Source organism: Trachypithecus francoisi, unplaced genomic scaffold, assembly GCF_009764315.1.
Source record: "Trachypithecus francoisi isolate TF-2019V2 unplaced genomic scaffold, Tfra_2.0 Lachesis_group0, whole genome shotgun sequence".
NCBI classification, from domain to species: Eukaryota; Metazoa; Chordata; class Mammalia; order Primates; family Cercopithecidae; genus Trachypithecus; species Trachypithecus francoisi.
In genome coordinates, this window is record NW_022681453.1 from 95,200,281 (window position 1) to 95,224,457 (window position 24,177).

At 38.0% G+C, this 24,177-nt stretch overlaps 1 protein-coding gene across 1 annotated transcript in view; it reads left to right on the forward strand.

The window, feature by feature from the left end:
* Positions 1 to 24,177, forward strand: part of PROS1 (protein S) — a 101,209-nt gene that overhangs the window by 38,096 nt on the left and 38,936 nt on the right. Inside the window, exons 2-4 of the mRNA XM_033211570.1 lie at positions 6,685 to 6,842; positions 9,765 to 9,789; positions 22,068 to 22,157. Of these exons, the coding sequence (XP_033067461.1) occupies positions 6,685 to 6,842; positions 9,765 to 9,789; positions 22,068 to 22,157 (273 nt within the window). The remainder of the gene's footprint in view (positions 1 to 6,684; positions 6,843 to 9,764; positions 9,790 to 22,067; positions 22,158 to 24,177) is intronic.

A 24,177-nucleotide genomic window follows, 5' to 3' on the forward strand; every position in this document is an offset into this window, starting at 1 on the left:
TCAATTTTTAAAATAATATATGCAATTTTTTTTCTCAGGCTTTTTTTTTTTTTTCCAAGGTCTTGTGCTGTCACCCAGGCTGGAGTGCAGCGACACAATCAGAGCTCCCTGTACCTCAACCTTCTGGGCTCAAGCAATCCTTCAGCCTCAGCCTCCCAAGTAGTTAGGACTCCAGGTGTGTGCCACCATGCCCAACAACTTTTTTTTTTTTTGATACGTAATCTCACTCTGTCGCCCAGGCTGGAGTGCAGTGGCTCAATCTTGGCTCACTGCAAGCTCTGCCTCCCGGGTTCTCGCCATTTTCCAGCCTCAGCCTCCCGAGTAGCTGGGACCACAGGCACCCGCCACCACGCCCGGCTAAGTTTTTGTATTTTTAGTAGAGACGGAGTTTCACCGTGTTAGCCAGGATGGTCTCGATCTCCTGACCTTGTGATCCGCCTGTCTCGGCCTCCTGAAGTGCTGGGATTACAGGTGTGAGCCACTGTGCCTGGCCCATGCCCAACTACTTTTTAATTTTTTTGTGGAGATGGTGTCTCCCTATGATGCCCAGGCTGGTTTCAAACTCCTGGGCTGAAGGGATCCTCCCTCCTCAGCCTCCCAATGTGTTGGGATTACATGTGTGAGCCACAGTACCCAGCCCCAGTCTTGGTTTAAATAAAATACACTGTTTCAACAATTGAGATGCGTGAAGCACAGTTATATCTCAAAGTATTATCTGGTGGTTCTCCGTATTTGTAAAGTGAAAGCCATTTTCCTTCACCTCATCCAACACTGAAGCCCAAACAAAGATAAAAATAGTCAGCCAACCCAAATACTAGCCAAAGACTCTCTTCTCAGAAACATTCTTTCAGGGGCAATTTTTCATTTTTGAGATGCCAAATAAGAAGAGCCTAGGGAAAAGAGAGATGGAAAGTAGAACTAAAAGAGAGATGGGCTTTTGGAGGGAAGAATGTGAGAACCATCTTTGCAAAAAAACAAGGGAGCAAAATGGAAGAGCTTCAGAGGATAAGCTATCCTAAGGTCTGGACCCTCCTCCATCTGCCACCTCATCCTTACCTGCCTGGTCAGTGTTGGACAATGCAGATCTTTGGTCCTGCCCTCCTTGAACAGAGGGTGGCATTAGCAGAGGTGGTGCTAGCATCACTATCGTTACAGGGACTCTTATGAAATCAATAACAATAAATTACTTTTTTGGAGGTAAGTCAATCAAATTTACTCTCAAAAAACAAAGATTTACCCCTCACATGAAGAGAACATATGAAGGCTGTGAATACAGTTTCAAAGAGAATTCCAGTTCATGTTTGCACAATGGTTTTATTATTGTCATAATTGTTCCATCTGGTTTGGTCATTATTTTGAAGAAGGAGTGACTCAGGTAAGTTAAAAAAATCAGGTTGACTCAGTTGTACTTCTTCTCTTGAAAGACTCATCAACTCCACATTTTAACCTAAAATTTTGAATCTGAATGTAACACTTTTCAAGCAACATAGTTGGATTTTAACAAGCACTTTCTTGAGATACTTCTTAATACAGAGAAGTGAAACAAATGAGTAAGGGACAGTGTGCTAATACCAAAAGAGGACAGGTTTGGGATGCTGGTTGTCTGTGTTCTCAGCTGTGGTAACTTGGTAAAATTAACTCAACTCTAAGTTTTAGCTTATTCATGTATAAAATGGAAAATTTTAATCTACTTAGAACAGTTATGATTCAGATGAAAGGAGATAATGTAAAACAGCATTTATGTGCTTATATGTCATGGTTATTATGGCAAATTACGAAACTTCTTAGATATTCCTGCATATCAGCAAGGTGAATATTTTTGGGCAGAAGGACTTTGAGCCAACTGGTGAAAGCACTTCAGACCCCATGCTTGTCTCATCCCACAGTCCTGTAGTTTTAATTTGCATTCATGATGTCATGCCTGTACCTTTCTGGCGAGAAGCGGTAGACTGCTTCGAAATCTCTTCTCTTAGATGGATGGGTTTATTTTGTAAAGGACAACTAATTATTTAAGATAGTGACCTTATCCACTGCAAAACCACATAATTTCTTTTACAAAAATTAAAATCAGCTCATGGCAGTTGTGCAAGAGTAGAGTATGAGCTGTGGCAGCGGGAGTCATGGAGAACAAACATGTAGAAAGTTTCTTCTGCTCTTTGACCAAGTATTGTTTGGTTGAAAGTAGTGCAGCCAAAACTGTAACCAAAGAAGGTATTATGCTTCCAGAAACTTCTCAGAAAAAGTATTGCAAACAACAGCAGTAGCTGTTGGATTGGGCCCTAAAGGAAAGGAATTCAAGTAGTCAGTGTGAAAGCTGGAGATAAAGTATTTCCCTCAGAATATGGAGGCGCCAAAGTAATTCTAGACCCCAAAGATTATTTTCTTATTAAGAGATGGTGACATTCTCGGAAAGTAGGTAGACTGAAATAATTCACTGTTGAAACGGCATCAGTGTGAAGCTGCCCATTCCACTGAAGTTCTAAAATCTTATATCATATATTACCATGTCTTTTATTATAAAGTAATTATATTTAATGACATCAGTGTCTCTATAATTTAGTTTCACTGTACTGATAAACACATTTCCAAATAAAAATATGTAAATAAAAAAATTAAATCAGGTACATCGTGGACATTTGAGTAGCAGAATACACAGAAGAAAAGAGCACTAGACTAAGGGGATGGGTATATTTGAATTCCATTAGCATAGCTTACAACAAATGATGTCACCTTTCCCAGCTTCAATTTCTTCAGTAGGAAAATAGGGATGATAATTTTGTCTTATAGTTTATTTCATTATGTGAAAATCAAATGAAATAATTAATTCATGCTTTGAACATTGTTATGTATCATACCAACTTAAAGCATCGTTGGGCTGAACTAGATTACATCCAAATTTGGTGCAAATATATTTAGACAAAATTTTTTTTGTTGTTAGCTTAATTTTCTGTAGGACAGAAGCGTAACAGTTTTTGTTTTTTAATATTCCTCTCAACAATAGAGACAATAAAACTTCCTGATTTTTGAAAAGCGGCAGACAACAAACAATGGATTGCAGGTCTGAGAGTTGGGATGCCTATGATCCACCTGTAGTTTTGTTGTTTATTCACTTTACAGTTATGGAAAAATATGTTGCATGCTTTTTACCTGAGTTTTGTCATCTCTTAAATAATAAAAGTTGTTATGTTTACTTTTCTAAACTTAAGTGGACATTCCTAAGAACTCGAAAACCTTGGCTATTCTAGGTGATTTAGACCTTTGCTTTCACAAGCATGGATACAGTATGTGTTATTCTACCTGGTTTGTACCATTTAGTGGGGGGCCATATCTTAAAAATCACTATCAAACTCCTAATTCCAGAAGTTAATAATTGTGTAAGGAAAAAATGCCAAGAAGTGAATATTTGTGGCGCTTTATTTCCTAAGTGCTTTTAACCTTGATTTTTAAAATTGTATCAGTGTATTCACCCTTTCATTAAAGTGTTATTGTTTTCCCCTGAATCACATATTTGCTGTGAAGTTCAAAAAGTCCAATTTTTTTTTTTGCTGTATTTATTACAAACTAGCATGCATAAAACTACTTCAAATAAATGAGATAATTGCCCATGCCAGGCTCTTTCATTGTTGACAGGACTGTCATTGATCAGTCAGTAACACACTTGGCAGATAGCATGATCACAGAGTACCATCTTTTATATACACACTGCCTTGACTTAATCTCTATTTTAATGAGCATGATAAACATGGCAAGAGATAGGGTTATAAATCTAATCCAAACCATTTATTCATTTATTCATTACATTTAAACTTCTGCTTTGGCAAGTCAGAGAAATAAAGTAATATTACTTCACTCTTGAAAGATTTTTTAGTTACTTAACAAATATGGTGAGTGACTGTTGATTAGTCTTTTTGGTTTTTTTTTCTTCTACTGTTCAACTTTTGAGTATTTATTGCTTATTGTTTACCAGGTAATAAGAGACAAGAAAAAGAAAAGAAATTCAGACATTTATATTACTTGTTTATCTTCTTAGTGAAAGAATCATTTGTGGTTAAAATCAGGAAAAAAGTTATTTGTAGATTTTATTTATGTTTTTTACATTTTTCATTGAAAAGCTATATTAACATACTAAAATAATAAACCAAAACTCTACACTCTCCATACTTTTCTCCAGATATAATTGTTGTATTAGCAGTTAGTCTTTCCAAACTCCTTTCTGTGTATTTTTCCACATGACACTTACATATCTACTACTTTAGCTGATTTATAGAGAATGATGCTATGAGTGTGGCATTTTACAACTTGCATTTTAACTTACTGTATCTTTGAGATCTTCAGTACAAGAGTATCTTCCTTTTAGCAACTGCATATTATTCCACAGCACAGGTTTATTATAGCTTTTATTTCCATTCCCCTCTTTTTTATTTTTTATTTATTTATTTATTTATTTTTTTTTTTGAGACGGAGTCTCGCTCTAGCCTGGGCTGGAGTGCAGTGGCTTGATCTCAGCTCACTGCAAGCTCTGCCTCATGGGTTTACGCCATTCTCCTGCCTCAGCCTCCCGAGTAGCTGGGACTACAGGCACCCGCCACCTCGCCCGGCTAGTTTTTTGTATTTTTTAGTAGAGACGGGGTTTCACCGTGTTAGCCAAGATGGTCTCGATCTCCTGACCTCGTGATTCGCCCGTCTCGGCCTCCCAAAGTGCTGGGATTACAGGCTTGAGCCACCGCGCCCGGCATCTTTTTTATTTTTTTAAAGTCAGGGTCTTGCTCTGTCACCCACACTGGAATGCAGTGCTGTGATCATAGCTGACTGTAGCCTTGATCCCCTGCAGGCTCAAGTGATCCTCCTGCCTCAGCCTCCTGACTAGCTGGGACTACAGGCACGCACCACTACACCTGGACAGTTGTTAAAATTTTTTGGAGATATAGGGTCTCTCTTGGTTGTCCAGGCTGGTCTTGAACTCCTTGGCTCAAGTGATCCTCCTGCCTTGGCCTCCCAAAGTGCTGGGATTACAGGCATGAGCCACTGTGCCTGATCCTGTGCTCCTCTTGATAGATATTTAAGTCATTTTTAATTTTTTGATCTCACAAACAGTCTTTCAATAAATGATTCTATTTTTTCCAGCACATGGGCATATATGTAGGACATACTTAGAAGCAGAGTTGTTGAGATGAAGAGTATATGTGCTTTAAATTTTAGCAAACTACCTTCAAATAAAACCTGCCAGTTTATGCTCTACTACCAGTGTACAAGAATACATGTTTTCCCTTACTCTCACCAATAATTGATATTATCATTCTTTTAAAGTTTTGTCAGTCTAATATGCAAAAATCCAATTTTTAAAAAGTTTGATTTGAACACTTTATAATGTTTATTGCCCATTTTTTCTTTGTAGTGATGGTTTATATGATTGTTTATATTGTTTTCTTTATAGTTTGTTTATATTTTAGAAATACAACCATACATGCATTTCTGTATCGGTCAGCTTATCTGGATGCTATTTTTTCTTTTCTATATGCTGTAGGTATTTTCCTCCAGTCTGTTGCTTGATATTGAACTTTGTTATATTATTTTCATTGTTGCTGTTCAACAACAATCTCCACAGAGATCACAAAGGTTTTTCATTAAAATTGAGAAAGTTTATTACTCTTGCTTTAAAGATCATATGGCTTTTTTTTTCTTTTTCTTTTTCTTTTTTTTCTTTTTTGAGACAGAGTCTTGCTCTATTGCCCAGGCTGGAGTGCAGTGGCGCAATCTCAGCTCACTGCAACCTCTGGCTCCCTGGTTCAAATGATTCTGGTGCCTCAGTTTCCCAAAAAGCTGGGATTACAGGCGTGTGCCACCAGGCCTGGCTAAGACTATGGCTTTTGACATAGGCATTTCATTATGTTTTTTTCAGATTTTTTTTTTTTTTTTTAGAGTGAGGGTCTTATTGGCTGGAGTGAAGTGGTATGATCATAGCTCACTGTAACCTTGAACTCCTGAGCTCAAGTGGCACTCCCTCCTTAGCCTCCCAGGTAGCAAGGACTACAAGTGCATGCCACCATGCCCAATTAATATTTTTTATGCGGTGGTACACTCCGGTAATCCCAGCTACTCAGGAGGCTGAGGCAGGAGAATCACTTGAATCTGGGAGACAGAGGTTACAGTGAGCCGAGATCGTGCCACTGTACTCCAGCCTGGGCGACAGAACGAGACTCCTTCTCAACTATATGTGTATATATATATATATAATTTGTTTGTTTGTTTTTTGTAGAAATGGGGTCTCGCTCTTTTGCCCAGGATGGGTTTGAACTCCTGGGTTCAGGTGGTCCTCCCGCCTCAGCCTCCCAAAGTACTGGGATTACGAAGGTGAGCCACCACACCTGACCTCAGCATGTTTTCTCCGATGTAGTCCTAATGAAGGAAATATTGAATATTACCTGGTGTGTTTAACCTCAAGTATAAACCTGAATAATTTGTGTGGACCATCATACAAGGGCTGCAGCTGCACACCAAACCTGCTCTCCGAATTGTTAACTAACGTGCTTCTGTATCTGCATTTCTTTCTTAGTTCGATCATACTGATTTTAAATGTCATAGAATTCACAGGCAGAAAATGAATTTAATGCTTATTGTTTAATAAAACAATATATTTTAGATGGAAAAATGATGAATTCATATAAACGTATTTTTTTCCTTCAGTTTTGTCAAAGCAACAGGCTTCACAAGTCCTGGTTAGGAAGCGTCGTGGAAATTCAATGCTTGAAGAGACCAAACAGGGTAATCTTGAGAGAGAATGCATTGAAGAGCTGTGCAATAAAGAGGAAGCCAGGGAGGTCTTTGAAAATGACCCTGAAACGGTAAGCGTTTATGGAAACTACCAAGTTCACACGTCTAGACATACAACTACAGACTGAACATTTCCAGCCTGTACTCCCTTCTGTTCCATCTTAAAGTCAATAATTGTGTGTATCACCTTCCACACATAACCACTTCCATTTCAGGAGGAAGTACCTCCGAAGGAAAATGGGCTTGTTAGGCAGACGATTCTGACTAAACTACAGTTCAGTTACACTTCATTATCAACAAGTAGTATTGACCTCATGGTTTGTAAATATTTTCTTCTAACCAGAATTTGATAGTGTTAGGGGGAGGGGAGAGGAAGTACCTTCAAAGGAAAATGGGTTTGTAAGGAAAATGGGGTTGGTCACCAATAACAGCTTGTTCTGACTAAGCTATAGTTCAGTTACACTTCATTATCAGCAAATAGTATTGACCTTATGGTTTGCAAATATTTTCTTCTAACCAGAATTTGATAGTGTTAGAGGGAGGGGAGAGGATGTCTGAAGTATTAACGTGTGTGTGTGTGTGTGTGCTAGTTTGAATTGTTATCACAATGCTTCATTAAATTTCTCCATTGGCATTTTTTTAAATTTAAATTTTAATTTTTTGAAACAAAGTCTCTTTCTGTTGCCCAGGCTAGAGTGCAGTGGTGCAGTCTCTGCTCACTGCAGCCTCAGCCTCCCGGGTTCAAGAGATTCTCATGCCTCAGCCACCTGAGTAGGTGGGATTAGAGGCGTGTGCCACCATGCCTGGCTAAGTTTTGTGTTTTTAGTAGAGACAGGGTTTTGCCATGTTGGCCAGGCAAGTCTGAAACTCCTGGGCTTAAGCAATCCACCTGCCTCGGCCTCCCAGAGTGCCGAGATTACAGGCATAAGCCACTGCACCCGGCCTACTGTTACTTTACATGAAAGATTTTAAGTCAGAATTGTAGGTATCATCTAATATTGAAATTTTAAATAGATTTTAAATAGATCTCAAAGTAGAGAGAACAGTGTAATAAATTTCAGTATACAAACTCCCCCACCCCTTTAATAATGATCAACAGTCTGTCATTCTTATTTTACCTTTTTTTACCCCATCTCTTCTAATTTTTCTTTTGTTATTCTGGAATATTGTAAGGCATGCCTGTCTGCCCAGGATACCATATTAGTACATCACTCATTAATATTGAATATGTATTTCTAACATTGTAGATACATTCTATCAGCTTAGCCTCTAAGCAGCAAAAGCCCAGAGAGGGAGAAGACCTTAACACAGAGAAGGAAAGTTAGTGAGTAAGGAAAACTCCTTTATGCGCTTCCTCTCTTCCACTAATTCTAACATTGGTCTCATTGACAGAAGAGAAAAAAGTGACAGAAAGAGCAAGACATAAAGGGGAGAAATGAAAAGAAAAAAAGTTACAAAGAGTCTTGCTCTGCAGCCCAGGCTAGACTGCAGTGGCATGATCATGGTTCACTGTGGCCCTGACCCCCTGGCTCAGGCAATCCTCCTCTCTCAGCCTCCTATGTTGCTGAGACTACAGGTGTGTAGCCCCACACCTGACTAATTTTGGTATTCTTTGTAGAGAGGGGGTTTTGCCATGTTGCCCAGGCTGGGCTCAAGCAATCTGCCCACCTTAGTCTCCGAAAGTGCTAGGATTACACGTGTGACCACAGTGACCCCCCTGCCATACCCCCACCAAACATTTGTTACTGTGTCATGATTCTCGTGATTACAGGTGTCCACATCTCTAATACTGCAGTCCACATTTCCAGTCTTCTCAGTACCACTTATGCCTCAACATCTCTAATATATTGCTTTGACGGTCGCAACATCACTTTTGAATCCCATTATCTATTGTGTAGGTTTATATGTGAGGGGGGAAAGAATGAGGCCTTTGACTCAGTTCTGGATGAGCTTATGTTCTGTACTTACTAAGTGGTAACATTGACTGTGTCTTTGTGTAGAAATTTTGCTTTCTCATGAGGTATTCTTGTACTGTTAATGGTACACATTAGATATATCATGGCTTAAGAATGCTTTCGTTGACCAACCTGAGAACTTTACTATCAGAAATTTTTAACATTTTTCTCCCTTTGAGAAAGCACATTCTTTACTCCAAATGACTGATTTACAGACAAACTTTTGGTACACAACCAATTTATAAGTAAGGTATTATATGTACATAAGATGTACAAGATAAATGTCTACTTTAATTCACTTCAAAGTATATCACTGTTAGCTGGGCACCTTGGCTCACACCTGTAATCCCAGCACTTTGGGAGACCAAGGCAGGAGGATCGCTGGAGTCCAGCAGTTTGAGGCCTAGGCAGCATAGTGAGACCCCATCTCTACAAAAAAAATAATTTGCAACAACAAAAAATCAGCTGTGCATGGTGACATGTACCCGTAGTTCCAGCTACTTGGGGGACTGAGATGGGAGGATTACTTGATCCCAGGAGGTTGAGGCTGCAGTGAGTCATGATCATGCCACTGCACTCTAGCATGGGTGACACAGAGAAACCTCATCTCAAAAAAAAAAAAAAAAAAAAACAAGACAGCGTATGTTACTGTGATTGAACATTGAATCTGTGTGGGTCATCCTTATGACATAAAATGTGTCAAATGGTTATCTAATCATTATGGAAAAATTAAAAGATGTACAAAAAAAGGGCATGCATGATTATATTTACCATCTTAAATCGAGCTTGTTTTCAGATTAGAAGCCTTTGAAACATGATTAATTGATCAGTATTTCTTTAAGCCTAAGTGTCTTATTGGTTTAACTTTATTGTTTTCTCTTAGTATATCTTACTATATAAAAAGTTATAATATGAAAATGATGATTATATGTAATTTATTTGCATCTTTGATATAACAACACATTATAAAATTAAGTTTTAACTCTATAATGAAATTTAGGTTTGCTAAGATATATGTTTTCTTTTTCTTCTTTCTAGGATTATTTTTATCCAAAATACTTAGGTAAGTTCAAAACATCTCAATTATATCATCTTAGAAATGGAAGGGAACTTAGATATATTCCTGTCTAACTCTCTACCCATCTATTCCATCCAATGTAATTTCATTATCCTTGGGAGTGAGGTTTCATTTTATATGCAATTTTGCTGTCTTTATATTTAAGACATGTTGAGAAATTTGGAACAGTTCTTTAATTACCATGTGGCATTTTAAATTTTAGTGTTTTTCTTTCTCATGTCTTTCTCATGAAGCTCTTGGGCTGATGCTCAGTTATATTGAGGTGCTCATAGTCTATGAGCATATGCGTTTTCATGGGTTAACTTTTTTTATTTTGTTTTTTGAGACAGGGCCTTGCTGTGAGCCAAGAGCTGGAGTGCGGTGGCCTGCTCTTGGCTCACTGTAACTTCTACTTCCCTGGGTTCAAGTGAATCTCATGCCTCAGCCTCGTGAGTAACTGGAATTACAGGCATGTGCCACCACACCCAGCTAATTTTTGTATTTTTAGTAGAGACAGGGTTTCGCCATGTTGGCCAGGGTAGTCTTGAACTCCTGACCTCAAGCGTCCACCCTCCTCAGCCTCCAAAGTGTTAGGGTTACAGGCATGACCCACCCTGCCCAGCCTTAGCTGCTGTAGTTTAAAAGGGCAGTGGGATATAGATATACATCCATGAAAAAGATGTTTTCTTTTGTAAGGTTACATGTTACTCCTCACTTTTCAAAACAAAAACCAATAATTTGTGCTATTAAAGTGTAGAAAAGATAGTATATCTAGACAATTTCAGCTTTTTAATTTTAGATAGAAATGTAAATATTTTATAATAAAAATAGACAATATTTGACTGTTAAATATTACATGTGCATTAAAAAATACAGTGTTAACTCTTGCTTTTTAGGTCCATGTAATGAGGCTGTGTTTTTGCAGGCACACTACTGTAGAGGATGCATTCCTTTGATCAGAGTACATTTGGATAAAGAAAATACCATGTTAATACAGCATTATGTGTTCTGGGGAAATTCCTTAGATAAAATATTTTTCTTTTCTCCTTGTATCTCTCTTCCACTTTTCTGGTCCCACCCAACTCTTTCTTCTCTTTGCCTATCTCATTTGGCAACATGGTAAAAAAAAAAAAAAAAAAAACAAAGTATAAAACAAAACAAACTAAAACAAAAACACAAGATGTGGGCTCCAGCCTCAGACCTAAAAATTTTTAGCTGTGTCAGGTGAAGCAAGCTGTTTAGCTTTTCAGGTTCTGTAGTTTTAAGTGTGCCCTGTAACTATATTTTCTAACTTCACAGCTTTTACATCACCAAATAAGTCAATGTACATAAATAACTTACTGTGTCAAAATTTCTTCAAATATATTCTTGTTTAATCACCCCATCATGTGAAACAAAAATATACTTTTTATTATGATTTGTTTTTTGATTTAAATTTCATATTTTGGTCTTTATTTGTATATAGGCATGTGTGGTGAATTCCACTGTTAAAAACAATTTTTAAAAATGTCCTGCCTCAGTTACACTTTTTTTGTTATTTGATGTGTATATTCTATAGGCCAATGGCTCTAATTTGAAAAGCAAAACAAAACAATCCTTTCCCTGGTAAATCTAATAGTAGTTTTACTAACTACAACAGCTCATATAGGAAGGCCTCTGTAGTGAGATAAGGTCACCAAAGAAATTAAATAACTATAACCCATATATTTGGGGCAATATTTAGACTTAGTTTTCAGGGACTAATAAAGCACTTCAATTGGTCTACATATTCCCTGTGCTATCTTGAAAACATGTGATTTGGAAATAAGTACTCTGGGTTCCATTATAGTTTTTAAATTGTGTTCTTCTCTTTTGTAAGAAGTCGAATAAATCACTGCCATTTCCATAGGCCTCGTATCACCTAACAGAGTAGGTGTTTCTATTACAGAGAGAGAAACTTCCTGGGAAGAATGGTAAACTCTGAGCCTAAATATAAACATTAGAAATCATTTTTTGGTGTAAGCTGGCAAAAAATAAAATAAGAAAAAAACCCTGAAAATAAAAAAAAAAGAAATTATTTTTAGTTTCTAATTCCTGCCAAGTTGGTGAAGTACCTCAGAATGCTGACTCCCTCCCTTCAAATCTTCTCTAAAGAAACAATAAGATTCCAAGCACGTTAATAACAAAATAAAATGACAGCAATAGGAAGTGTAAGAAATGTCTGGGTAGACAAAAAGCTGGCCTGACCTGCTGGTGTGTGTGGTGGGGCGGTTGTGTTCTAACTGACAAGGCAGTAGTGACAGAACAGATGTGACCATTTAAAACATGGCCTGAGCTTCCCAACTGAGAAAACAAACACAAAAAGTACAAGAGAGCAAACCCCGAGTAACAAGAAGTTTTAAAATAACAAAAGCAGAGATAGAAATAAGTGGAATAGAAAAACAAAAGTGAGCATTAATGAAAGCAGATTCTCATTCTTCAGAAGGGTTAGCGAGTGAGACTGACATCTGGCAAGAATAATTAAGGAAAAACAAAACAGAGAACGAGGAAATGCCAGTACATAGAGTACAAGATGGAAAGGGAAAATATTCTAACGTCAACACAGGTTAAAAACAGTATCATAAAATATTACAAACAGCTACATCAAATACATTTGGGAACCTAAATAAAATGGATGTGTTCCTAGAAAAACATAAAATATCTGTAATTTCACAGGAAGCAATGGAGAACTTAGTTATACAAACAAGTATTAAACAAGTTGAAACCGCAGCCAAAGCCTCCTTCTTCCTATTTCTCCCAAAACCCAGATCCAGATGGTTTTACAAATGAACTCTTACAAATTTTAGGAAATTGTTAATGTTTCCCTTATTAAGATATTGTCCTTAAAAAATGAGCTTATTCTAAGAGGCTTGTGTAATCTTGACTCCAAAACCAAATAAAGACATATAGTAAACTCATTTTAAAATTTAAGTGAGGGAATAAAAGAAAAGAAAAATAGAATTCCTTTTGCTTTCTGAATTAATTCTAAATAAAATGATATTCAGTCCGATCTTAAGTGTGTTAAAAATAATATCATGATCAAGTAAAATTATTCCAGAAATTTAAAGATGATTTAACATCAGAAAATCAGCTGGGTGCAGTGGCTTATGCCTGTAATCCCAGCCACTCAAGAGGCTGAAGTGGGAGGATCACTTGAGGCCAGGAGTTTGACACTAGCCTGGGTAACATAGTAAGACCCCACCCCTAAAAGTGTAGTATTACCTCAGTTCATACAGAAAAAGCAGTTGATAGAGATCACTACTTAGTTATGATAAAAGCTTTTGTCAAACTAAGAATATAAGAAAAGGTTCTGAGGTTGGTAAAGGTTAAATATAGAATAAGCACCTAATTTATCTTCCAAATTTTCACATTTCAGTTCAGGATTAATACTGCACAAGGTCAATGTCAGCTGTAAAAAGAATAAAATAGGATTGTTTTGGGCAAATTGGCATGAGAAAGGAAGGAGGGAGGGATGGAAAGAGAAAGAGAGAGAAAAGAAAAAGAAAGGAAGCGAACAAAATCTACAGTAAACATTACACCTAATGGATAAAATTTAGTTATAGTTTCTTTGAGGTTGAGAACAGAAAGAAAAGTACTGGAGGTTACATTCAATGCAATAAGGAAAGAAAAATAGGGATTTTATAGATCATAAGCTATAATATAGTCCTGTCATTGTTTTTAATTGATATAATACTGGAAAAAAATAGAATCCACAGACAAAATGTAAGAACACATAAGAGATTTAGATAATTCTATGACTCTCCTGTACAAATTCATAGTAGTTATTAACACAAGCAATAGTCTAGTAGAAATTAAAAAGATGATACCATTCACAATACCAGCAAATCCCATAAAATATCTAGAAATATCTTAAGAACACATAAAAGCCCTATGGAGAAAATTTTAATACTCAAATTGAAGACATAGAAAATGAATTAAAACCATTGAAAGATACTTCATGATCTTGAATTGAGTGATGCTATAAAGTGATCAGTTCTCAAATTTATTTTATTTTCTCTTATTATATTTTATGTTTTTAGAAATGGGGTCTCTCTATGTTGTCCATGCTGGTCTCAAACTCCTGGGCTCAAGCAGTCCTGCTGTCAGGGCTTCCCAAAGTGCTAGGATTATAGGTGTGAGCTACTATGTGCGGCCATCCTCAAATTTATATGTTCAGAGCAATCTTATTTAAAAAAATATTTTTAAGAAACTTGATACACTCATTTTAAAATTTAAGAGAGCGAATGAAAGTCCACACATGTCTAAAATACAAAAAAGAGAAATACTTTATCAAATATTAATAATATAAAGGTATAGAAATAAAACTGTATGGTATTTTCAGAACATGTAGACTAATGAAACTGAACAGAAAGTTCAGAGAAAGACTCATGTATCTATGACAACCTAATATTTGATAAAGATGATACTGTAAGTCACTGGATTATTTAAAGATGGCATTGAGAAGAGTGGCCAGCTATTGGCAGACAAATAAATGTGGGTTTCTAATTACCACCAAATGTAAAGGTGAATTCTAGGTAGAATAAAGACAAAAATGTTAAAATAAAACTATGAAATTAAAGAAATAATATGGGAGAATATCTTTGTGACTGATGGCCTGGGGGAAAATTTTAAATTCACAAACTGTAAGGTGAAATAATAAATTTTATTATAACAAAATTAAGAATTTATCTTACAAGAGAGACATGAATAGTAAGATTAAGAGACAAATGATAGTTCTGTCTCTGTCAAATAAATATCAAAAATGTAAATATCAAGAGATGATATTTATAAATGTTTAAATTTTTTCAAATCTGCAGGAAAAACAAATAAAGATCAATAGAAAAATGGTAAAAAAAAAAATAGGGAAAATTTTCAAAGAAGAAAACTTTCAGATTTGGAAAATGACATGAAAATATGCTCCATATCCTTAGAAATCAGAAAAACAATGTGATATTACTTTATTACTTATTAGTCTGCCAAAAATTAGAAAGCAAGGATATAGAAATCCTTGTATCCCACTGGTGAGAATGCACCTCTGCCAAGCCATTAAGTACAATCCTATTTAATGATCACACAATTCCACCCCTGGATATCTATTCCAAAGAAATTGTTATGCAGGTACTAAGGAGACATGCATGAGGATGTACTTTCCACTTTCTTGTAGAGGTAGAAAATTGGAGGTAATTTGAATATCTATCATGGGTAGACAGAATTCTAAAGTGGTGGTTGCATACTGTGATGTAATGCTTAGTGGTTAGTAACAATGAATTATGTGTAGCAGCGTAGATTGATCATAAAAATCAAGTGCTGAGTGAAAAATATTAGAGGATGTGATACATTATACAAAACCATTTACACATGAATAAAAACGTGGACATGAAATTGTAAATATATATTTTCAAGAACACTTACAAATTTTAAAAATACACATGACCACTGGGCATGGTGTCTCATGCCTGTAATTCCAGCACTTTGGGAGGCTGAGGAGGGCAGATCACTTGAAGTTAGGAGTTCGAGACCAGCCTGACTAGGATGGTGAAACTCCATTTCTAGTCAAAATATAAAGATTAGCCAGGAATGAAGGAGTGGTGGTGAGGCCTGTAATCCCAGCTACTGGGGAGGCTGAGGGATGAGAATCGCTTGAACCCAGAAGGTGGAGGTTGCAGTGAGCCAAGATCGTGCCACTGCACTCCAGCCTGGGCGACAGAGACTCTGTCTCAAAGAAAAAACAAAACAAAACAAACAAACAAAAAAACCAAAAACCACACAACTCATTAGAATGACTGCCTAAAGGATGAATGAAAGTGGAAACGGAGGAAATGGAGATAGAAAGAAATATATATGTATATTTTGAAAGCAAGCGATGGGCTTTTCAAAGATGAGAGATCATAATGCAGTCAAAGGGATGGGGTATGAATAACTCAGCCTTGTACTCCTCCAGTCAAAACAAGCAAACATTCAGCCTTTTATGTGATGTCTTTTCTGTGACTTAAAGACAGAGGGGTATAAAGTAGTTTCTTGGAGAAATAAAAAATTTACCTGACTCAAATGATCCATTATAATTCCTTTGTCTAGGAGTCAGTGACTGTTCGAACTATTTTTTAGAATTGACAAATCAAGATAGCTAGGATAGTGGTGCCTATAGAAAGTGGCAAAAGGAAACCAGTTTGATTGTTAATAAAACTAATGGTGAAAAATATAAGTAAAGGTATATGTAGCAAGATCTTTTCCTAAGAGGTTATGCCTTGACCACCAGAACCTCTCTTGAAAGGGTCTGTTGCTTAGCCTTTCTCTCCTATGGTCCTAATTTCTGTTTTTAATCCCTTTTCTCGTGGGAGCTTCTGCGTCAGTTTACAGAAGCAGAGACAATCTCCCTCCAGCTTTCACCTTCCTGTTTACCCTCCTCAATTTTTCCTATTCCTGTTGTGTGGTAAAAAAGATTAAGTGGGGATATGAGGGTTCTGTATTGCACGGCTTTGGAGTGGCAAAGCAACTGGCTCTCCACGCTGTAATTCTGAATGCACTTTTCCATGACAGTATTATCATGAATATTAATGTAGGCTTTTATATAATGTGCCTTATGTGTTTAAGCTAATGTAGTCTGGCCTGGGGTTCTAAATCCATACGAAACATTTCACTTGGGTCTCCAGCCTCAGGGCTTTCAAATTTTGGCTGTTATTCACTGTAAAATTTGCCAGAGATGCGAAATGAAGCTTTCTCAAAAGTGATGATTCTAATGAAATATTCACACTAGAATAAATGAAGTCTGAGAGTAGATGATACAAGAGGAAGGACAAATGAACGAAAGATAAGACTACTCGAGACCTAAAACTACTTGGGTTTTACTGGGGCTGAGTTTGGCTCCCTTCCCCTTTCTACGTCTTGTACCCTTTTGCGTTACTACCTTCCATCATGGAATGCTGCCGTACGTAAGAAGGCCCTTACCAGATGATTAGCACCTTCATATTGGACTTTCCAGTCTCCAGAACTGTGAAAAATGATTTTTTTCTTTATAAATAACTGAGTCTGTGGTATTCTGTTATAGCAACAGCAAAAGGGCTAAGACGAAACATTGGTGCCAGACATTGGCTTGTTTCTATAACAAATACCTGAAAATGTGGAAGCAGTTTTGAACTGGGTAATGGCTAAAGGCTGGAAGAATATGGAGGAGCAGGCTAGGAAAACCTAGATAGCTGTGAATGGAACATTGAGGATGATTCTGGTGAAGAGTCAAAAAAAGAGAAGACATGTAGGAAAAGAATGTAACTTCTTAGAGATTACTTAAGTGTCATGATTAGATTGTTGGTAGAAATATGAATGCTAAAGGCCATTCTGATGAGATCCTAGATGGAAGTGAGAAACAAAGCACTGGAAACTAGAGTAAAGACCAACATTGTTACAAGGTGGCAAAGAAATTGGCTGAATTATCTCCATGCCTGAGGGCTTTAGGGAAGGCTGAATTTAAGAGATATGTACTAGGATAGCAGAGATTTCTAAGCAAAATATTGAAGGAACTGTGTGGCTACATTTATTTATTTATCTATTTATTTATTTAGAGACAGAGTCATGCTTTGTCACCCAGGCTGGAGTGCAGTGGTGTGATCTTGGCTCACTGCAGTCTCTGCCTCCCAAGTTCAAGCAGTTCTTGTACCTCAGCCTCCCAAGTAGCTAGGATTACAGGTGTGTGCCACCACACCTGGCTAATTTTTGTGTTTTTAGTAGAGACAGCATTTTTTCATGTTTGCCAGGCGGCCTCAAACTCCTTATCTTAAGTGATCCACGTGACTCGGCCTCCCAAAGAACTAGGATTACAGGTATGAGCTACTGTGCCCAGCCTTTGTGGCTACTTTTAACTGCATATAGTAATATATGAGAAAAAGAGAAATGATTTAAAGTTGGGATTTATAAGTAAAAGGGAATCAGGGCAAAAATATTTGGGAAAGTCACAGCCTGGTCATATAAAGAGTGAAAAGGTCTTTAGGAAAGCAAACCAATGGTGTGTCCCAAGTTACCATTTGCCAAAGAGATTGCCATGAATAGAAAGGAGCCAGGAGCTCATTATTTTAAGTGAAGTAACTCAGGAATGGAAAACCAAACATTGTATGTTCACAGTCATAAGTGGGAGCTAAGCTATGAGGATGCAAAGGCATGAGAGTGACACAATGGACTTTGGGGACTCGGGAGAACTGGTGGAAGCGGGGTGAAAGTTAAAAGACTACACGTTGGGTACAGTGTACACTGCTTGGGTAATGGATGAACCAAAATCTCAGCAATCACTATGAAAGAACTTACTTATACATGTAACCAAACACCACCTATTCCCCCAAAAACCTGTTGAAATTTAAATAAATAAATGGAGCCAGGTGCTGTTTTTCAAAACAATGGGTGAAAGACCTCAAGGACATTTGAGAGATTTTTGAGGCTGCCTCTCCCATCACTGGCCCAGAGCAGGACCTTGATGTAGTTTCCAGAGGGGCACCTGCAGGACCACCACTGCTCAGCACGACCTAGGGACTCTGCTGCTGGAATTTCAGCACAGTGTCCCTTGGCCATCCCAAACATGGCTCAAGTGGGCCTAGGTGCATCTCAACCCACCACTCTGGAATGTACGTACCTCATAAGCGTTGGTGGCATTCATATGGTGTTAATTTTGCAGGTGCACAGAATGCAAAAGCTGTGGGGTCATGGGGCTTCCATCTAGATGTCAAAGGTTATTATGGACAGTCTGGGGGTTCCCAGGCAGAGACTTGTTACAGCAGCAGAGCCACTGTAGTGAACCCCCACCGGGGCAAGGCCTAGTGGAGCCATGGGAGTTGGGAAGCCCCAAGAGCCCAGAACTATAAGGCTACCAGTATGCAACTTCTGTCTGGGAAAGCTGTAGGCACAAGACTCCAACTTGTGAGAGCCGCAGCATGGCCTACATCCAGCAAAACCATAGGGATGGGTTGGCCAAGGCCTTGAGGTCTCAACCCCTACCCCTGTGTGCTCAGAAGTCAGGACATAGAGTCAAGGAAAACTGTATTAGAGCTTTAACATTTTATATTGTTTTTCTTAATGAGTTTTGGACTTCCTTAGGACCAGTTACGGTTCTTACCTGTTTTACCTTTTTGTGATGGAATCATGCTTATCTCACTGCATTTTGGAAACTCATAGCTGGTGGGAATTTGCCTTAGGGTGAATCATGCCTTGAGTCTCACCCATATGTGATTTAGATGAGACTCTGGACTTTGGACTTTTGAGTTGGTGCTAGTATGAGTTAAGACATGGGGGCTTGTATTAGCCTGTTTTCACACTATTATTATAAAGACATACCCAAGACTGGATAATTTATAGAGAAAAGAAGTTTAACTGACTTATAGTTCAGCATGACTGGGGAGGTCTTGGGAAACTTAGAATCATGACGGAAGGCAAAGGGAAAGTGTATTAGTTAATTTTCATGTTGCTAATAAAGACATACCTGAGACTGGGTAATTTGTAATGTAAAAGAGGTTTCATTGACTCATAGTTCCACATGGCTGGAAAGACCTCATAGTCATGGCAGAAGGTGAATGGGGAGCAAAGTTACATCTTACATGGCGACAGGCAAGAGAGCTTGTGCAGGGGATCTCCCAACTATAAAACCATCAGATCTCGTGAGACTTCCTCACTACCATGAGAACAGTGTGGGGGAAATTGCCCCCATGATTCAATTATCTCCACCTGGCCCTGCCCTTAACACATGGGTATTATTACAATTCAAGGTGAGATTTCGGTGGGGACACAGCCAAACCATATTAGGAAGCAAGGTGCCTTCTTCACAAGGCAGCAGGAAGGAGAATGAATACAGGAGGAACTGACAAACACATAAAATCATCAGATCTTGTGAGAACACCATGGGGAAAATCGCCGCCCCCCCCCCCCCCCGATTCAATTACCTCTACCTGGTCTGTCCCATGATACATGGGGATTGGGGGGATTAGAATTCAAGATGAGATTTTGGGTGGGGACACAGTCAAACCATACCAGGGCTACTGAGATGGAATGAATATATTTTGCACATGAGAAGGACGTGAATTTTGGGGGCTGGAGCAAATGCTAGGCTTGAATGTGACCCTCAAAAAGCATGTGCTGGAAACTTAATTCCCAGTGGAACAGTGTTGGGAGGTGGGGCCTAATGGGAGGTGTTTAGGTCATTAAGGCTGCACCCTCATGAATGGCCTAACACCAATTATGAAAGGGCTGGAGGCTGCAAGTTTGGCCTCTTGCTCTTTCACCCTCTCAACTCTCTTGCCATCTGCTGGGGGATGGTGTAACAAGAGGGCCTTCATGAGATGCCGAAGTACCTTAATATCAGAATTCCCAGCCTCCAGAACTGGGAGAAGTAAATTTCTTTTATAAATTAGTCAGTCTGTGGTATTTTGTTATAGCAACACAAAGTAGACTAAGATAGGGGCTCCAGAAACACCCCCATGATGTGTAAGGTAAGACTTATTTGGGAAGATATTCTAACTCACCATGGTAGGCTGAATAATGACCTCCTTACTCCACCCTGCCTAGCCCTCCCCACCCCAAACATATCTATGTCCTAATCCTCAGAACTTGTGACTGTTACCTTATATGGCAAATGGAGACTTTGCAGATGTGACGAAAGATCTTTCCATGGAGACATTATCCTGGGATATCTGAGAGGACTCGATAAAACCATAAGGGTCTTCATAACAGGATGGCAGGAGATCAGAGTCAGTAGTAGGGTATGGAATGACAAAGCAAGAATTGGTAGACATACAAGGATGAGGCCACGAGCCCAGGAATGCAGATGGCCTCTAGAAGCTGAAAAAGACAAGGAAAGGGATTCTTCTTTGAAGCGTCCAGAAGGAATGGATCCCTGCTAACCCTTTGGTTTTAGACTCTCAGCACTGTAAAGCAATACATTTTTATATTTAAAGCTACTAAATTTGTGGTAATTTGTCATAGCAGCCATAGGTAACTTAAACACATACTGACTTCAAATGAATCTTTTAATCTGTCTGTGATAAATTATATTTTTCCAAAGATAGTTAAAAAATGTCTCCCATTCCACATACCCTTCTGCGGTGTCATTTTGCCATATCCTGATCAAGAGGTAGAATAAATCCCCCACCCACACCCTACCCTTTGAATCTGGGTGGACCCTGGGACCCCTTTGATCAATATGATATGATAGAAGTGGTACAATGTCCCATAATTGCCATGGCAGCTGGCTTTCTCTCTCTTAGAAGTTAGCTGTCATGAAAGAAGTGCCACTGTAAGACCAGCATGCTAAGGGAAACACCCACATGGAGAACTTTGAAGCATGATCTATCATATGGAAAGAGAGATGCCAAAGAACATTAGCTCCATCTTGGAAGCAGTCCCCTGCCACAGCCATCCTGGTTGACTCCATTGGCAGCAGAGACAAACAACCCAACCAAACTCTGCAAATGTTTGACTCACAAATCATGAGAAAAACACAATGATTATGTAGGCTACTAATTTTGGGGGTGGTTTGTTACTCGACAAAAGCTAAGTAAAACACCATCTTTTTTTAATAGTAAGTCAGTGACTGTCTGAACAATGAAGTAATACATGTAGTGTCTTTAATGCCTGTTAAGAAATATATTTTTGGCACTAAGTAACTTCTAGTTACCTTAAAGTTGCAAAGTATTTCATCTTTACAATTCCAGCTGTCATTTCTTAGTTTCCTAGCAATATCTACCAGGTTGCTATATCTGATTTCACAGGGTTGTAGTGAAGAACGAAGGGAATGAAGTAAACCTGTTTTGTAATATAGAAGCATTATACAAATATTATTGTATTAATCTCAGGTCAACATTAGAAGAATTGGAAGTAGCCCGTAGCAAGTAGAAACACGAACTGATTCTATTGACTTAATTATATATACTTTCTAAATCAGACTCTGGTCAATAGATTTGAGAGTAACATCTTGTTTCTGCCATGGAATTAAAAACATATATGACAATGAATTTCTGTGCTAAACCAAGGTTTTTTTCACTTCTGACTTTAAGGTTCTTCTCCAGAGAGAAGAAGCTGTCACAGACCTATTTTTTATGATTCTGTATCTGTTGCCATCTTGCTTGTAGATTTTGAATTTTGCAAAAAGGTAGATGGAAACGTTTAGTGTTGCATTTTGAAGGCTGAATCTTGTGAATCCACAGGAGCATAAATATTCTACCTCTTGGGACAGTTCCTACCATGAATTCAGATCAAGTATGTGTGTCTAAGAAGATTATGTTCGTTTTTCTTTTCAGTTTGTCTTCGCTCTTTTCAAACTGGGTTATTCACTGCTGCACGCCAGTCAACTGATGCTTCTTATCCTGACCTGAGGAGCTGTGTCAATGGTAAGCACTTCTACCATCTATTGAAAAAACAAAACAAAGACTCCGTAGGTAAAGTACACGCATGCTAATGTAAACTAATGTTTCAAAATCGAGAAATGATCCTTTGATGGGTTGTATGTCCAGCAAGGAAATATTTTCAAACTGCATTTAAAATACTTGTTTGTGGTTGTAAATGCCGCTGTATTACTCAAAATGAATTATTTTGCCTAGTGCTTAAACTGAACAGGGTTCTTTGTTTTAGTAAGCTTTAGATCATCAGCTTCAGAATTTGTATTCCCAATGGCTTTATTTTGGCTGTTGTTGCATAATCAAGTAGTGTGACTAAATGTTACAGTAGGTTAATAGCTCAAAGTAGAGCCACGTTTATTCTGCTAACTTTCTGGCATTGATAATATAAACGTGGAAGACGTTATATGAATCAAATTAGCTTTCTTGCTCTGAAGTTCACAAGGGACCTAATGATAATTCTGGTAGATTATTTTTGACTCTTTGTTGGGAAATTGGTAAATTAGTAAAAGCAAACGGTGCAACCACAGATATAAATTGTGATGTTTGTTCAGAGAATATTTTACATCCAGCATTGACATTCTCTAGATATTCATTTAACTGTGTTTTTCTCTCATTTAAAGTGCTTGTAATTACACAGGTAGAACAGTTTGTCTGAACACCTATGTTTAATTATTTAATTCATGCTTTATCTTTTCTTAAAATTTACCAAAGAACAGAAGAATAATAATTTTGATAAAAATTTTCTGTTAGTTTGTTTTCTATGATTTTTAACTGATACCTAATGTATTGCCACGTTTCAAAAAACTTGATCCTATGAAGACTTTTTAAAAAAATTGTGGAATTAATTAGGTATTATCTAGGTTGGTTATTTATTAAACAACAAAAATTTTCTTTGACTAACATATGCAAAGAGATAGAAATATTGGGAGTATTGGAAGTATTGGAAGGATGAGAAGAACATGTACGGTTGATTGGGAAGTTGAGAAGCTGGTGTGCAAATGTGCAGAAACCAAGGGACTATTGCAGTGTGTAATGAGGGGACAGAAATTACAAATAAAAAACAAATGGCATGTCATTTGCCATATTGATAAAGTGCTTTGATATTTTAGGAAGAAAATAAACAAGGCACTATAATTGATCTTTACTTGTACTTTTTTTTTTTTTTTGGACAAGCTCTTACTCTGTTGTCCAGGCTGGAGTGCAATGTTGCAATCATGGCTCACTGCAGCCTCAACCTCCTAGGTTCAAGCAATCCTCCTGCCTCAGCTGCCTGAGTAGCTGGAACTATAGGCACATATCATCACTCCTGGCTTATTTATTTATTTATTTATTTATTTATTTATTTATTTTTGAGATGGAGTCTTGCTCTGTCGCCCGGGCTGGAGTGCAGTGGCCAGATCTCAGCTCACTGCAAGCTCTGCCCCCGGGTTTACGCCATTCTCCTGCCTCAGCCTCCCGAGTAGCTGGGACTACAGGCGCCCGCCACCTTGCCCGGCTAGTTTTTTGTATTTTTAGTAGACGGGGTTTCACCGTGTTAGCCAGGATGGTCTCGATCTCCTGACCTCGTGATCTGCCTGTCTCGGCCTCCCAAAGTGCTGGGATTACAGGCTTGAGCCACCGCGCCCGGCCTAATTTGTTTTTTATAGAGATGGGGTCTTGGGTATGTTGTCCAGGCTGGTCTCAGACTCCTGGCCTCAAGCAATCCTCTTACCTGGGCCTCCCAAACTGCTAGAATTACAGGCATGAAACACTATTCCAGGCCCTACTTTGTACTTCTTAATATTGCTCTTTTTCTCTGGTAATATTCCTTATTTTAAAATCTGTCTTATATTAATATAGTCACTCTGACTTTCCTTTGATTAGTGTGTTTATGGTTTACTTTTCCATCCATTAACTTCGAACATACCAGTGTGTTTATATTTCAAGTGAGTTTCTTTTGGGTCTTGCTGTTTTCTCCAATCTGACAATGTCTGTCTTTTAAGTGGAGTGTTAGACTATAGACATTTACATT